The 17,338-nt window shown below is 42.0% G+C and overlaps 2 protein-coding genes across 4 annotated transcripts; one reads left to right on the forward strand and one right to left on the reverse strand.

Moving 5' to 3' along the window:
* The first annotated feature begins 93 nt into the window (after positions 1-93).
* xrcc5 (X-ray repair complementing defective repair in Chinese hamster cells 5) lies at positions 94-6,448 on the forward strand. The gene is made up of 21 exons (XM_061286798.1): positions 94-175; positions 409-522; positions 919-1,102; positions 1,188-1,236; positions 1,339-1,461; positions 1,984-2,166; positions 2,590-2,704; positions 2,958-3,096; positions 3,331-3,443; positions 3,528-3,590; positions 3,667-3,804; positions 3,884-3,971; positions 4,103-4,233; positions 4,378-4,574; positions 4,816-4,918; positions 5,004-5,073; positions 5,304-5,413; positions 5,527-5,623; positions 5,757-5,824; positions 5,897-5,971; positions 6,149-6,448. Exons 1-21 carry the CDS (start codon positions 161-163, stop codon positions 6,161-6,163), a joined length of 2,190 nt encoding a protein of 729 aa, XP_061142782.1. The 5' UTR covers positions 94-160; the 3' UTR covers positions 6,164-6,448.
* LOC133159623 (collagen alpha-2(VI) chain-like) lies at positions 6,368-14,095 on the reverse strand. Of its 3 annotated transcripts, none has more exons than XM_061286790.1 (28): positions 13,853-14,095; positions 12,851-13,015; positions 12,155-12,765; positions 12,054-12,074; positions 11,891-11,956; positions 11,439-11,492; positions 11,318-11,362; positions 11,202-11,228; positions 11,092-11,118; positions 10,981-11,025; positions 10,854-10,907; positions 10,704-10,766; positions 10,266-10,328; positions 10,137-10,190; positions 10,018-10,053; positions 9,883-9,945; positions 9,478-9,540; positions 9,321-9,383; positions 9,172-9,234; positions 8,997-9,047; positions 8,666-8,764; positions 8,406-8,468; positions 8,301-8,336; positions 8,186-8,231; positions 7,944-8,096; positions 7,307-7,762; positions 7,197-7,235; positions 6,368-7,126 (listed from the first exon to the last, which is right to left on the reverse strand). In XM_061286790.1, exons 2-28 carry the CDS (start codon positions 12,984-12,986, stop codon positions 6,531-6,533), a joined length of 3,093 nt encoding a protein of 1,030 aa, XP_061142774.1. In that variant the 5' UTR covers positions 12,987-13,015; positions 13,853-14,095; the 3' UTR covers positions 6,368-6,530. The 3 variants fall into 3 exon arrangements, with proteins under 3 accessions (XP_061142774.1, XP_061142773.1, XP_061142775.1); XM_061286789.1 differs by having other exon boundaries at positions 12,842-13,015; positions 13,853-14,094; XM_061286791.1 differs by lacking the exon at positions 13,853-14,095 and having other exon boundaries at positions 12,155-12,761; positions 12,842-12,980.
* Between the last annotated feature and the right edge of the window lie 3,243 nt (positions 14,096-17,338).

Consider the following 17,338-nt stretch of genomic DNA (forward strand, 5'->3'; position numbering starts at 1 on the left):
GCAATGTTTAATGGTATTCAATTTGAGAAAATGACAAAACAAGCTGCTTTCAAAATTGTTGGAACGTGCCACCTTCGTAACTAGGAAGTAAGCGCCATTTTCACACGGACTTTTTATTTTGTTACACGCGTGGTCGAAAGGAGGGAAACAAAATATTACAATGTCCAAGTCGAAAGTGAGTACATTTGTTGTGACTTTAAAACATTTCTTTGCAAACCGTTTTTTTCTGATTTGTTTTTAATAATTTTATATTTACATCCGTAATATACCGTGTTGTTTAGAAGTGAAATAAGCATGTTGGATGAGGGACATGTCTGAAGGGGCAAGCTGTCAAGCCTTCGTGATAAATCAGTGTTTTCTAATAAAATGACCAACATAATAAAATGTTTTTTTTTGTGTGTATTGCAGTCATTTCATGTGCTTTGCATGGATGTTGGACTTTCCATGTCCAACTCGGCACCGGGTGAAGAATCTCCATTTGAACTAGCCAAACAAGTCATTCAGAAGTTTGTCCAACGTCAGGTAAGCTAGGATACATTTAACTACAAAATGATTTATTTATTCAGCATCAGGAACTATCAAAGTTACTATGTAGGCCATACTGAAAAGAAAATAATAATAAAATTACATTGTTAAAGTCGTAACCTTACCAGGAATAAAACAAGGGGAAAAAGTAATATTTGTAGAAATGAAACAATATTCTAAAAAATATTACTTTAATCTTGGTTTCCATTACGTTTTTCTTAAAAATATACCTATCTTCTTTTTAATTTTAAATATATAACAATTATCTTCTATTCCTGTAATATTACACCTTTAAAATATTCAACTTTCTCACGTCATATTATCAATATCATCTCATCAATTAATAATTAGTAATTTAACATCACGACACGTCATCGTACTTTGTTTTCGCAGGTGTTTGCTGAACTCAAGGATGAATTGGCTTTGGTTCTGTTCGGCACAGACTCGACCAATAACCCACTGGCTGAAGATGGCCAGTACCAAAATATCACTGTTCACCGCAACCTGATGTTACCTGACTTTGGGCTTTTGGAGGAGATTGAGAATCAGGTCCACCCAGAGAATCAACAGGCGGACTGTATCCTTTGAATAGAACTTTACACTTGTGGAAAAAAAAATATATAACATCAAAAGAAACAGTCTCCTTTAACTGTTCTAAAAAGGGTTAGATGCTCTTGTGGTCTGCATGGATCTTCTTCAAACAGGAATAAAGTAAGAGTTTTCTTTTCATTTGATAACGCTTGTACTATAAAGGTATTTGAAATGCCATTTTTTGTTATCCTGTGCCACATCAATATTATGATTTTTTTTTAGGGGAAAACGCTATGATGGACTCAATATTTACTTCCTGAGTGACCTCAGTGTTGAAGCAGACTCGGAACAACTGGACGTCATTGTTGAAAACCTGAAACAAGCTGATATTACGCTGCAATTCTTGTAAGTTCCAACATTGCGTTTCCTCACAAAGGGGTATCCTCTCCAACAGATGCCACTTGAATAATTTAACACAGCGCCTCAAATAGACCCCCTGTCCCGTTTTCTCCTCAGGAAAGAAGTGACAGTTGGTGCCACTTGAAGACATTAATACAACCAGCCCCCTCTTATAAATATGCATTATTTTTACCCCAAAAATCCTCCTAGTAAATACCGACCCAATATCTGAGTGCTAGTTGATGCCTGATGCAATTTGTATTTGGAGATTTTATGGCCTCCTGCATCGTGCGCCATGTTATTAGATGCACCAGTGGTCGATTCCAGGAAAAAATAAAATACTGTTGGTGACGCTTTAGAAAAAAAGTACTGTTGATGACGCTTTGTCACATAACTACAGATGCACCGCAATGGAGAAAATAATTATGATTATTCTAAGAGTGTATTTAAAGGGATACAATTTGTGTGTCACTTAAGTTGCTGGAATCTATACTTCAAAACAATGGTTCCATTCTTTGTATTTGGTAGTTTACCCTTCTCTGCTGAAGATGAATCAATGGATGAAGCTGACAATGAGAGAAGAGGAGGTCCCGGTGCAAGAGGCTCGGGCAAAGGCTTGTCCAAGGAACAGAAAACTGGATTAGAGATGGTCAAACACATCATGCTGTGCCTGGATGAGCAGGATGGTCTTGATCAGATTTACACTCTCAGGTGAAAACGCCTATTGAGTTTTCTGAAGATATAGTGACGATGCATCTAACCGAACCCAATGCAACTTTGCTTACCTTTAGACTTTGATTTGATAGCAGTGGACAATGTGGGTATTTTGCATGATAGTGTTGGCTTAGGATCTTCTCCCAGCTTTGCTTTGACATTCAGAGAAACCACGCATCAGGGTGCTGATTGCATAAATTACGTAAGTTACATTGGAATGAAGAGGAAGTGTAGTGCCAGTCAGTAACAGACATTCATACAGAAATAGGTAGTTCATGAAAAATGTATTCGGTTGTTTAATTGCACTCTTGATAAGACTTCATGGAATTTTTTCCAAGCGACTTTTTGTATGTCCACTTTACATGCAAAGTATCTCGTTGGTTCGCTTTGATTTAAGCGTCCATTGTCCCCAACTCGCAGAAATGGTATCGAAGGGCTGTGTATGTTCAAGCATATTGAGAGAAGACCCATGGCGTGGCCCTGTCAGCTGACCATCGGCAGCGCTCTGCCCATTCGCATCGTTGGCTACAAAGCTGTACGTAATTTGCCAAGCACTATAATACTAATAATCATCATCATTATAGTATGCTTCTACTGGATTCTGGCAAGAAATTGCATTGTGTCTATTTTTTTAGACACAGTTAACTTCTTCTTTTCAGAACATGCCCAAGGGCTGCTTATATGGTTCTTGCGCGCTACCTGTTGGGCCTTCATGTTGGTGAACCCTGTTGTAGGTTTTTAAAAAGGACATCGAGACCCTTTTTATGAGTCCCGCTTGTGTCCACAAGGTGACAGAGGAGAAGCTGAAGAAAACGTGGCTCACGGTGGACGCACAGAGCAACGAGAGAGACCATGTCAAGAGAGAGACAGTCTTCTGTCTGGATGACGATGATGAGACGGAAGTGCAGAAGGATGACATAGTCCAAGGTCGCTATTTCCTGTTGTGGTATCCATATTATGTTTTACAGAATGCAATGCTATCTATATTTCCAATTATGCTTTCAGAAGTATGGCTCTATAGGGCTACCATAGAAGGCTACCACTACTCAACATATCTTTAAATCCTCAATCGCAGGGTTTCCTAACCACTGCTATATTGCGTGGAATTATTTAAGATTTTACCGTCCCTAAATAGACGGTGTGTCTGTTTTGTGTTACCAGGTTTTTGCTATGGGAGTGATATAGTCCCTTTCTCCAAAGTGGATCAAGAGCAGATGAAATACACACACGATGGGAAGTGCTTTGCCGTTTTAGGTTTTACCAACCAAAACCTGGTACCATTCCATTTCATAGATTAATTTATATTTTTTAGATTTGTTGTGTTCAACATTGTTCATTTATTTTCCGCTGGCCTGCAGGTTCCTCGTCACTCCTTCATGGGAACGCAGGCCATCAAGATTTTTGCTCCAAGCGGCGATCAGGTTTGATCCGGTAGCAAATTTTGTAAAATGAGTCCCATCTCTTTGTGATTACCGATGGCATTTCCCCCGGGCTCAGCATGCTGGTGTAGCACTGTCTGCTCTCGTCCGGGCGCTGGATGAGCTCAAAATGGTGGCCATTGTTCGGTATGCCTATGACCGACGGACCAACCCTCAAGTTGGAGCAGCTTTCCCTTGCATCAAGTTGGACTATGAGGTATAAAGAAAATTGGGCAATCTGTTTTGCCCATTATTGCCGTACAACTAAACTAACATATGCGTGTTTCTCTCCACAGTGTCTCATCTACGTCCAGTTGCCCTTCATGGAAGACCTCAGACACTTCACTTATGCTTCCCTGAACAGCAAGAAATTCAGCCCCTCAGGTATTGTTCTTTTTACAAACATAAAAATGATCCATTTAATTTGATATTACACTTCCTTCCCAAGTAAATCATCTTAAATGAAAACCACGCTGCCCTTGCCAATCAAACGGGAGATTGCTGTGCATACACAGACACTCAGCTGCAGGCTGTCGATTCTCTCATCGACTCCATGATGTTGATGGAGAAAGATGAAGATGGAGACCTAAAGGACTTGGTCAAAGTCCACCGCATTCCCAACCCAGAGTTCCAGAGGCTTTTCCAGGTAATCAATTCTGTTCATGACAGCAGGATCAGAGTAGTATATATGTTTTCTAAATGAAGGAAATACAAGGATAATATCACTAGACTAACACAATCATTCCCTGTAATCTAATTGAAACGTGCCTTCTAATCCAATCTCTTCCAGTGCCTGCATCATCGAGCCGTCAGCCCCGGCACAGCCCTCCCCCCAATGGAGCCATGGCTGGCGGCTGTACTGGACCGCCCGGATGTCATTGAGGAGCGTTGTCGAGCGCCACTGCAGGAGGTGAAGAAGGCGTTTCCTCTCAAAGTAGTGGAGAAGAAGAAGCAACTGAAGACTAGTGAACAGATATTTGGAAAGGAGTAAGTCTAGCATCTTTGGAAGGTCAAATTGTGTATGCTACAGGGAAGCTCTAATATTGAACACCTCTTTGTCAACCAAACGATACATCAAAAGTCATATTTTGTGGTCGAACCAGAATGACATCAACATGTAACGCGCACTTCAGTTTAGTGTGCTAGTGCCCACCCCTCCCTTTTCTGTGTGGCCAAGGTTCTTCAATGTACTTTTCACTGTCTTCTGTTTGACCCCTTCAACTGTCAGCTCTGAGCAGCCGGATGCCAAGAAGGCAAAGGGAGATACGGCAGAGGAGGAGCTAGAGGAGGAGTATAATCTGGCTGACATTTCTGAAGGCTCTGTTACTTCGGTAAGAAGCTGGGTGGAAGAGACGGGGGCGGGGGGTTATGTTTGAACGACTCACCATTCTCGACCTCATTTCTCCTTTCATCCAGGTCGGAAGCGTTAATCCCGCCCGTGACTTCCGCATCCTGATCAAGCAAAACACCCTTCCATTCCAAGGGGGTGAGGTTTAATCTATTTTGTTGTTCACATTGTGCAATAAGCAATGATCGATGTTGGGAAAGGTATTTTTTTTTAAGCAAACTATTTCAAAGTTTAGTTCACAAATTTTACATTAAACTAGTTCACTTAATTGGTGATACAACACTGGCCATGATCATGACTAACGGGCATCTATTGTAAATTCTGTTTCTTTGTTTGGGTGGGATGACCACTACGATTCACCCATCCAGCCTGCGAGCAGCTGACTCACAGGATAGACCAGTTGCTAGGCAACAAGAACACACAGTACTACATGAAAAGCATCACCTGTATCCAGGCCTTCAGAGAACAGTCTGTAAAGGTAAATAAACGGACTATTTCCCATTCCTTGAACCAATGCCAGCTCTAGTCAATGTGCACTCTTGGCAAGTGTTTGAAGGATTTTAGAATGATTTCATATCTTTGGCTGCGCAGCTGGGGAAGGCCAATCTGTACAATAGCTACCTCCAGTCGCTGAAAGGAAGCATCACAAACAGAGGGCTGGAGGTCTTTTGGGACCTGATTGTTCAAGGTACGCAAGGTCTATCCGTTCAGGCCGTCCCGGGGAAGTCTCTCAAAAAATGTACACACTGTGTTTTCAGAAGTCAATTAAAATCTGTATCAATTTTACACCATGATAGAGGGTCTTTTTGTTACCGTTGCAGCCTCCATATCTCTTATTAGCCAGGACGAGGTGGAAGGAAGCTCTGTGTCCAAAAATGAAGCTGCTCAGGTGACTTAAGATAAAAATTTCAGTCACTCCGACATTGTCCTCATTTCTGACAAAGCTTTGCTCTTTTGTCAGTTTCTCCTGGCTGAAGGAAAAAACGAAGAGCCAGTCGCAACAATGGAAGATGACACTGGCGATGTTGATGACTTGGTAAGTGCCCCCCCTCCCTTATTACGAGAAAACACGAGGTCACTGCTGAGTCAAACTCATTTTAAAACTATTTCCTGTGTATTTTGCCAAAGTGTCCCTGGTGATTCAGGCCCATTGCAATTTCAATATGAACTTTCCAATCACACATCTTGTTCCCCCCTCCCCCTTCCTGTGCAGCTGGACAACATGTAAGGAAGAAGGCGATGGGAGCGTCTGCGGGAAAAATGCAAAGTATTCATCCATGGGTCCATCTGTCCATTGTTCCGCCTCCCACATGGAGATGGATGGGTACTTGGGAGGAATACTGCACAGAACATGACCTTAACCTAACTGTAATCTTTTGTGGGGGGCTTAAAAAACACAGCTGGGACTTGACAAAAGGCAGGACACTGTATGTTTATTATTTTAAACGTGATTTATTGTGTGCAATGTCATAGTACTTGAGGTTGCTACAAATATAGACTGTACAGAGCATCAGGAGATGTGGTATTTGTGAAGGCCAGGTTAATTAACAGTAGTAGCACCAAAACCAGGCTCTTGTCTTTGGTGTAGTTTCTCTTTAACATATCCACTGAATCAATTGGTCAAGCAAGCCTGGCCACTGCGACCAGTGTTTCGCCTTGAATATGGCGTTCTCGTCTCCCATGGCCAGCTTCGTTAACACTTCTTGATCCACGTCGCTTCCCACGGCTATTACTGTGGGGACGACCTGTTCCTTACGCATAGCGTACACCGCTTCATCCAGTTTTTTCCTGTCTGTGACGCCGTCTGTGATGAAAACGAACGCGATCTCGGCGAGGCGTCTCGTCTGGCGAGTCGTTCCCTTGCCAAGTACTCTGTCGATAGCGTGGGTGATGGCTGGCCCCACGCTCGACGAAGAGTCCAGATAGCGCAGACGAGCCACGCCGTCAGAGACGAGGACGGGATCATGCGTGAGAGGAAAAGCCACGTAGTTCTCCCCGTCCTTGCCATATTGCATTAGAGCCAAGCGAGCTCGCCGGCGATCTGTTTTACTCCGAGCCAGTACTAGTTTGTTTGCCACCGTTTGTAATAATTCACGTACGTGGCGGAAGTTGTCCACCCCGAGGCGCTCTGAGCCATCCAGCAGGAATACCACATCCACTGGACGCTGGGCACACGGGGCCACATCAGGCTCTATGGAAAGCCAACAAATTGTTTCGTAAGCAAGTGGATCAAAGTCAAAGTTGCTACGTTATTAACCTACCGCTCTTGCAAGGGAGATCAGGGCACACAACAACTGGATCTTCAAGGGAGAACAAATAGATGTGGGTTACAACGCAAGTTTGATAACATTTAAGATCCCACTCAACTTACCAGGACACAGCACAGTCTCCATTTTGTCTATGAAGTCCTCTGTCACCAAGTCAACAAAACTCTTCATACCAGTGACCCGATCCTTTTGGTCACACGCTATAGATCCCAGGATCTCATCGTCCTGTGCTTTTTGAAACATGTCTCCGACCCCAATGGCGTTCACCTCTACGCTGCTGTCGTGACAGAGGTACTTGAGAAGATCCTCATCGTCGCGCGGGTCGAAGCGCCCATCTGTGATCACCACCACGGACACTTTGGCCCGGATTCTCTTGCTGTCCCTGATGAGGTGGTCATAAGCAAACTTGAGGGCCGAAGGGGTGAAGGTGCCCCCAGCGATCCACTGAAGGTTCTTCACTGCCGTTTTAAAAGCAGACATGGAGTTAATGTCGGGGTCGTCGAGACGGATGGCTTCAAAGGTCCCATTGTGGCTGTACTGAACAACTCCAACTCTTGTTCCTGAAATAGATTGTAGGTTGTAAAAAGTATTTGCCTCGAGTTATCCAAGAGTAAGGTTTGGTCTCATTTGAACAAACTGCCCGATATTCAATTTAACGTAAAACTGATTCATTCTCTTTTAAGGCAAACTTTTGTCTCTTGATGTGTTTTACGATGTCATTTATAAGGTGCCAGACTTTACCGGTCGGAGATGCAGGGTTGTTGGCCATAGATCCCAGACGATTAATGGTGTTGATTACAAAGTTCTTTTCCAAGGTGAAGTTAACCAGCCCGACACTCTCGGAGCTGTCAATGACAAATACGATGTCCAGGGCACCGCAACGCTTCTCACAGTCTACGAGAAAAGGTAAGAACTGCTTTATCATCATTGAAATGTGTAATAGTAGCTAACTTCCACATGGTTTATATTTATGGTTTGCTCACCACAACAACCGCAAGTTTCCCTGATGTAAGTCATGACATCACAATCCTGCAAAGACAAATAAGACAATGTGGAGTGATGATGATGACAAAAGCGCCCTGCCTCGGACGTACTCACTGTAAGTGCAGGATCGCCCATTGGTCCAAGATGACCCTGCATACAAGCATTATACACACTTAGCAACATACTTGACTTATATTCAATATCTGTGCTGTTGCTCACATCAGGCCCGGGGTCCCCTCTTATTCCCCTGGCTCCAGGCTCGCCCCCATGACCTGGCTCCCCCTGAACAGAATAACAAGCCAAAATCATCATCTAAAAAAAAAAAAAAATCCTAACATGCAATTTTAGCCTTTATTCCGTTTTAATCAAAGCCGTCATGTGTGAGAGCTAACACTTGTGCAGAGCGTTCTGAGACCAGTTTGGATCGCTTTGTTTGTAGGTATGCAAATCAAATGAAAGCACAAATGGATGAATCTTACAGACTCCCCGCGTGGACCTTTGTCTCCCGGCTCTCCCTTGGCTCCACATTCACCTCGAGCACCCCTAAGTCCTTTTCTTCCAGGATCACCTCGGTCACCCTGAGAAATACTCGGCATACTTTAAAAGGGATGATTAACCAATGCGCATTAATCACATATATATCAAAATTGTGCTGAATAGAAGTTAAATAAAAAATGGTTTCCAACAAAAGCTTTTCTAGTATGGTCAAGGATCCTGTGGCGTGGACTACTCCAAACTTGCATTGCTGGTAAAAGGGGAGAATGCATGTGTGGCAACTTTGGTAAAATTAAACAGCAAAGAAAATATTACAGTTGGTCCTCTTGGTCCAGGGTAGCTGAATCCTTGTCTTCCTTTATCACCCTAAGAAGAAAAAAAATGACTGTAACAGCAGTAGTGTACTTTTGGGGGGATTGCCCATAAAGCTAATTCAGAGATAATGAGAGCCGATGCACATTTGTTGACAGAAAATATTTGTTTTGCTCACTTGTGGTCCTTGGGGGCCCGAGTCTCCTCTCGGTCCAGGATCTCCTGGATTTCCTAAGGTTCCCTGCAATGTATCCCATGTATTTCATTTTTTTTTTTTGTAATAGGAATACTCTCCAATTGTATAGTTTGATGTTTTCAACAACCCACATTTGCTCCAGGAACTCCTGGTTCTCCTGCCTGGCCCCTCGGACCTGGGAGGCCAGGATCACCCTAGAACAGAAACAATATCGTCATCTTTTCTGATTTTGACATCATAAATAATTTGACAAAATCCGAATGTTGGTCCAAAATCCCCCAATCTCACCTTTCCTCCCTTAAATCCGTCCTCCCCTGGTCGTCCCCGGCTTCCCTGTGGCCCTCGTTCTCCCTTTGAGTGACAGCGGTCCATTAATCAGAAACCACTTTTTGATACATGACACGTGTTTGTATGTTTTTAAGAAAGAAAGGTTACATAAGGTCAACAAACTTGTTTTTGTCTGAAAAAAGTAACTTTTCACCTATTTTAAAAAGATAAGCGGAACCATGATCTATTTTCAGTAATATAGAAAATGCAATATCTGAAACAATCCTAGAAGGACAGAAACAAAATAGAAATAACAATATGTAACCTCTGCTTAGAGTTTTGTAATAAACTTGCTCCAAAAGCAAACGCCACAAAGAAAAGAGACATTTCCCCACCATGCCGAATACAATATTTAAATGTTCTTACCTTTTCTCCCTTTTTTCCAATAGATCCTTGACCTCCCTTTGGCCCTCCATGTCCTCTTCTTCCCTGTGGACATTCATTAGTTAACAAACTGCAGCAAAGGCACCTGAAGAAAATCATTATATAAAAGAAATATACCAGTTCGCCTCTTGGTCCAGGTAAGCCACGCAGTCCCTGAAAGGGTTCATTGTAATCTTTCACTGTCATTAACTTTCTGGGTTAGTCAAGATAATAAAATGAAAATCAATTTGCGGTACCGCTGGTCCCTTATCTCCCGGGGGTCCTGGATTTCCTGGATTTCCTCTTTCACCCTGCAGGCGTGAAGTCCAGGTGTTATGACTGTGGTGTAAACGCGATTAGTTCACGAGTTTTAATTAGATTTCCACCTTAGCTCCTCGTTCGCCCTCAGGGCCAACAGCACCTGACTTGCCGTGAAGGCCAAGGTCTCCCTGAATGACACGAAAAACAACCAGTGAGTACATGACCTCATCTTAAAAAAACTCGGTCTGTAATGGAGCCTTTTAAACAAAGGATAGGATGGATGATGCTAACTTCTAGCATGTCATGAGAGAGCAGCCTAAAATTTAATAACACCTTTTTCTAAGCTTTTGTAATAATGTTTTTCAAAATTACACAGATTTGTTCCATTTTAGAAGCACCAGACTCATCTTGTGAAATGTTTAACAGCTAACATTGAATGTGACTGTCTCACTTTGGCCTGTCGTCTCATAACAAAACACTTGCGAGCGGCCATGTGAAGAAAAAACACTCAGAATGTCGGTCAGGCTGAGAGATGCAAGAATTTTGTAATCAAACAAAAATACCTTTTCTCCTTTTTTGCCTGATGGACCAACCTCACCGACGTCTCCTGGGTAGCCGTCATGTCCCTTGGAGAAACAAACAAAACAAAAATCATTGCTCATGTGTGAAGTTCACCAAGATTGATTATAATTAAAAACATCAAATGAACTCACTTTGTCCCCTGGTTCCCCTTTGCAGCCAGGAGCTCCAATACGGCCAATTTTACCCTGAAGATACCACATACAATAGTAGTCAATAATTGGTCCCAAGATAAGATACACTTGTAAAATTAAAAATCACCTTCTGTCCATCGGTTCCATTCTGGCCAGGTACTCCAATCAAACCCTGAAAATTTGGAGATTAGTAAAGATTTCCTTACCCACCTTATCATGCCGCCAAAAGTAAACCTACCTTTGCTCCACTTGCTCCTCTGTCACCCTGTTGGGGATTAGGACACTCATCAATTCAAACCATTCCCTCAAACAGATCATCAGAGGACTGCGAAATAAAATCAGTTTCACCTTGCCGCCCTTCAACCCGACTTCTCCCTGTGTCAAAGCATAAAGGAAGACTTGTGCATTACTGAAATGAAATCAATGTGACCACATGATTTGTTGAGCAATAACCCTCAGAAAACCTTTGGTCCAGGACGTCCAATTGGACCCTCAATGCCAGGATCACCCTGTCACAGTGGGGTTGGGGGAGAATCTTTTCAGTATCTTAAAAGAGAGGATTAGATGTCAGCATTGCTTTCCTACCTGTCCTCCCTTTTCACCTTTTGGTCCACGATAACCACTGTCTCCTTTTGTACCCTGTAATACATCAACATGATCAACATTATAATTGACGTTTGGTGGCCAAACTGAAGCATTCCATTTCAACCTGAATATTCCAGCCATCCAAACCCGAGCTATTCCATAAAGCCCAAACACAGGATACATGGAACCAGTCATACCATATGTTCCAATCGTTCCGTCCATCCCGAGTAGTTCCCCATCTAACCCAATTCAACCATTGCAACCAAAGCCACCCCATCAATCTCACCCCAAACATTCCATCAGTCCCGAACAATCCTCATCTTCAAAATCATATCATAGATTACGTCGATGCCAACGCCACCATTTCAACCCTCAGCCATCGTAAGCACAGCCACTCCAAAACAGCCGTTCCGTTCCAGCTCGTCATCATCCGTTCCGCGTTCTAAACCTACCTTTGGCCCTCGAGGCCCTCTCGGTCCAGGAATTCCTGGAGTCTCAAAGCATTGCTGTTGGTAGCACTGCAATAGCAAAATAAAATAAGTGCTTGGAAATCAAGTTCATTGCAATGAGCCGGAAAAGAAAGATCACAATTTCCCACATTGCCGTCACGCTTACCTCCATAAAGGCTTGATATTTCTGCAAGGAAAAGACTAAAGTGAGTAGAAGATACCTGCTAGTGAGAAAGTAGAATCATGAGATTAGAGCTCGGAGGTCACCATGGCTTGTATGATACGATCAATGGACTCTCCTTTTATTTTTGGTCTGCCATTAACAATTTCCACGGCCAGATAGTCGTTGCGGTAAACTTCAGCAGGCGAGCTGGCGATCTCCCTCATTCCCATTTCATCGATGGACCTGGACGCCGCCACTGAGAAAATACGAATCCCCTGCTCACGGGCCCTCTCCGCCGTTGCCTTTATCCCGCCGCACGGACTTCCTGTCACATGGCCGTCGGTGATAACCACGGAGAAGTGGACTGCCTTCGTTCCCGAGTAGTGTTGAGTCATTTGGTGCGTCATGTTTTTGAGGGCACAGTCGATGTAGGTGCCTTTGCCCAGGTATCGAATCCCGCTGAGACTCCTGATGAAGTTCTCCCTGTTTGCAAAGTGGCTGAAGACCACCTGGTTCTGCGAGAAGTGCAGGCCTCCGATGGACCAGGTGATATGGACCAGATCTCGGTACTCTTCATCCACCAGCTTGTGGGCAAAAACCCGGGTGAACTCCTTGATGTTTTCCACCAATATTCCAGGCGGGGACTCCTGGAGGGCAATGGTCTCAGAGGTGTCAATCGTGAAGAACACCTTGATAGGGCAGTTGACCATCCTGGCTGGAAGAAGCAAATATCAGACCACTTGACAGGAAGTACAATCCCCAACCACTCCTGCAAAATGATGCCAACTTACTCTCACAACCTTCTGGTTTTGGAAGAGTCTCGTCTGGTTTGTCTTTGGGCACGGGTACTGGCCTTGGTCCACGAGGAGTCAGTTGAGGGATGGCGGCATGGATCATGCACAAGAAGATGAACGCTGAAAGATGGATTTTTGCCATTTTTTTTGTTGTACCCCCCTGTCCGTCCCCTGTGAAATGTAAGACAGAAAGGATGGTGTGAAGGATGTGTCTTTAAATACAGGAACCAGATGTCAAACAAGCGGCGCCTCACAAAAGAAGCCACCGTAGCAACCAAGAATGTTTATCGTTGTTTTAAACAGTCTGTGAACAATCCTGTTGCGTTGGAGAAAGAGCAGAATTTTAAAGCTATGACTAAAGAGGAGCTTATCACCGCTCAGTTAAATCATCCTAATGGTTCAAAACAAAAACAATATGAGTAAAATTTACCCAATGTTCTGTGTGACTTGGTGGATTTTATCACTCCAATCATCCAAAAACACTCAAGATAAAAAAAGGTTCTGGATTTATACCCTTAACCCATCTTCCAACTCCCACTTGTGTCATGCAATTTAGAGAAAACAAACAATTTGATCATGAAAATTCAAAAGATGAATATGTGACGCTTAAAATGTTATGATTAGACAAAACAAGAGCGATGTCTGCTGGAAGCTGGAATCTTTAAACATTAACTTTGGAGCCAATTCCTCTGTAATCTGCACACACTTGCCACACGCCAAATGTTCACAGGAAAACATCCTTCATTTTCCATCATTCAATTCTTTCAATAATTATACAAACGGCAAGCGGGTTTGCTTTCCCCTCTATTTTATTTATAATACATTAATCAGTTCAATATAAACATTTCATAACATTGTTTCAAGGCATTATATTTGTTACAGATAGTTTTGTATTTATAAACCTCACAGCAAACTACTATAAAGTCAGGAGTAAACTATTTAAGTGGTAAGAACTGCACAAATTTAAGAAGAGCTCAATGGATGGAATATTAAGAAATAGCGACTCACCAAAAGTGTGCCTGGCGCTCCTGGACTCGATCCACTCACCTCTGGAAAATTTCCTCAAAGTATTAGGATAAGCATCTTATTCCTCGCTCTCTATTTGGCGGATGCTTTCTCGGTCAAGGGGAGCCGCTCAATTTATTCCATAGAAGAGCGCGCCCCCACTACGACTACTTGCGTGCACACGCCTGACAAATAGAGACGGAGCTAGAAAGCTGAGCCTCAACCAGAGCACAGCAAAAGTAATTGGCGTCTATAAAGTAAATAGTCTGTCTGAGATTGTGTATTTATATTTCTGCGTGGACACAAGAAGTGTTTCAGAGACAAACACAGCAGCTGGTTTCTTTCTTCTCCTTACATGGCGACACTCCTTGTGTGTTTATAAAGGCACCGACATGAGGCCTTGATACAACACATTTGTCAGGGCTGAGGACATGAGTACTGCATTACATCACCTACTCAAAATATTAATAGAATAATGCAGTAGATGCTGGTTGAACTTAAAGTTGGTTCAATTTAGGGGAAAAAAAGATCTCGTAGAAAGTAATGGATTTTTATTAACTGTGCATAGTGTAAAAGGGAGTTAATCACTATACTTAAATTTGCCAAATGGCCAAGCACATTTTAGTTAAGCTAATGTTTTGTCATTTGCTAGTATTCTGCATAAATTTAGATATGTGCAAATTTTATGGAGTTCGCCCCCCCCGTTTTCTTTTTTATCTTTATAGGCATACAAATGTCAGGTTCTGTTAAGTTTCTTTGAATTTAATCCCATATGATAAAATCTATTTTTACTGACTTAAAACATAAAGGTCATATTTCATTAAAGGTGTTTAGAAAATCTTTTTTTAAAGATGGATGGAGTGCCTCCGATATTGCAAGCCGAAATTAGAACATCATATCAGAATCTCTTCTATCCTCTTCTGACACGCAGCAGTAATTCACTTCTGCCTATCAAAACAATTGATCGATAGTAATACTGCTCCGACTTAATGGTTTAATAGCTACTGCTGAAATGCGGCCTCTCGCTAGCAGTGCATTAACGTCGTTCATTCCGGTTTCACGCAGACAGGCCGTCTATAATAATACCCTCCACTATGGCCTCTGTGTAGTCTAATTTATAGACTCTTGCTAGTTTGCAACTGTCATGTATCACATGGAAATGCCCTTGAGAGACACAATAAACCTCATGTGGTCATGAATTACAAGAGCAGGCGTGTTAAAGAAGAAGGAAAAAAAAAAGAGCGTAAACAATGATTTAAAGTGCTGTCACAGAACTGCCGGCTCTCACACCTTTAAATCTCCCTGGCATTTCATCAACGCCACTGTCAACATGTACGCAGTGACCCTTCAGTAACCCGCTTCTCATTGTGGGCAATATAACCACCAGCCACTAGGGGGGGGGGGGGGTTGAATGCTGCAAATAATTGAAAAGCATTTCCCATAATAGAAGACTTGAGCCAGAACAATGTCATTAAGATTAGTTGCTGAAAATAAAATTGCACTATTTTTTATTTTCTTTTTTTGATTTTTTCTTTAAAACTAAATAAATAAAGAAGTGGACTGAAAAAATGAACCCTGCAGACAATAATTTCAGTGGAAAAACACAACAGGTATGTATTGTGTTTAAGGTGCCATTTTGTTTTCAGTACAATCTTTTTCAATGCCAGTATTTGTTTCACTGTCAGTACACGACTTCTACAAAACTTGTCAGTGTTCTGGGTCCATAACTCCTGGTCATCTCGACAATTTGTAGTATTTGCTCTTGTCTCCATGTCCTCACAATTTATGATTGTTTGGACATAATGTACCAATTCATTTCAACAGCGACTTGCCCAGCTTGTCTAAATGTTAATTTCCCTTTGTACAAGCAAGAGAAGTAGCATGGGGAGTTATAATAGTTAATGTTACTATGTCGCTTTTTTATCCCAGAGTGTTTTAGAATTCAAACGACACTGACTAATAGCAGTTCACACAATTTCATCAGAACCCTTTTGGCCCGTTTTCTGTGCCTTTAAGATTGCTTTTAATCACACGATGCATGAATGAGGAGAACAACTTGCGACATAACTGAACACTCGCTGTGTCACGCTTCCAAGTTGAGTGTCACCTCACTGATTGCATTAGCAGAATTACTGGAAAAGCTTTCAAATGAAATACATTATCCGGGATTTGTTGTACCTACGCTCTAGCGAGCATATAGAAGTAGAATATCACTCAATAGAACACGAAGCAGTTGGTTTTCCTTTTGAGGCTCTCCTTTCATTTCAAACGTGTGACGAGAAGCCAGGCGAGCAAATTGGCAATGAACTCTCGATAACCTCCGAGCGGCCGGTTGGATGGCGCTTCAATAATTCAGCAGTCAAATCGTGTTACTGATTCTATCTATATGCTGGACTTGCTTCAACTTGTCAGATAGCAGTGATGGAAAAAAACAATAATAGAAAAAGGCATCTATTGGAGAGCGTATGTATAAATTTAAGACTGGGACCAAGAAATGACAGATATTAAATTATCCTATTTTAATTTGAACACAATCATTCAGGGTTAGAAGATGCAGTAAAAAAAAAAAAATTAATCTAAAGCTCATCTTTCTTCTGGCCTTTGACCTTGGAACACCTAAAATCCCACTTAGCATGCTTCCACTATGTGTGTAGGCGTCATTGGATTATTGAAATTCGAATGAAAAATGACCTCGATGTACCGTAGCAATGTTTCGGGTTGTAGCAGTTGATTTGTCAGTGGATACGTTTTTTAAGCTTTTGAAGTCATCAATAGCTTTTTTTTCAAAGTTATTTTGTTGTGGTAAAATACGCAGTTGCAAGGACTGTTTAAAATGGATTTTCATTCAAACTCAGTCATTTATGGTGAGGATCTGAACAGAGATGATATCATACAGGGATGTCACGAGTATTAAATGTTTACACACCCCTGCTGAAACGTCATTTAATTGATATAAAACAACTAAATCGAGAAATTATTTGAAAAATTTCACCAACATTGATGTGACTTCATGCTCTTATAACTCAAATGTCGCTGTGTTCAGAACTATCAAATCACTGAAACTCATTTGAAAGTCTACATACACCTTCCAATATTCACAAGTGCCTCTGATTAACCCAGAATAAAGTTCAGCTCTTCTAGTATGCTTTTTTTTAAAGTTGTTTTTTTTATTTCTTTATTTTGCTAACACTGTTACTTTCAGCTGCTCATGATTCATGATAAGGCCCCGGTTTCCATCTGAAGATAAATAATCTCCCAAACACGTGGGAATGTGTTATAAACCAATACACCATATTTGAACTGCTAGCGGTGTATTGAGGTCGTCCTGTGTACTATCCCTTTGCAGAAAAAAATAGTAACTTTTTTTCCCCCTTAGTTTTAGTACATTGACCGACAGCGGCCAGCCTCTTCAAACTGACTGCTGTGGACATGAAACAAGAGCAATGAAAGAGAATATTTGAATGCGAACGCTTGAAAGACTGCGAGATC

This window comes from Syngnathus typhle, linkage group LG9 (genome assembly GCF_033458585.1).
Source record: "Syngnathus typhle isolate RoL2023-S1 ecotype Sweden linkage group LG9, RoL_Styp_1.0, whole genome shotgun sequence".
Lineage (NCBI taxonomy): Eukaryota > Metazoa > Chordata > Actinopteri > Syngnathiformes > Syngnathidae > Syngnathus > Syngnathus typhle.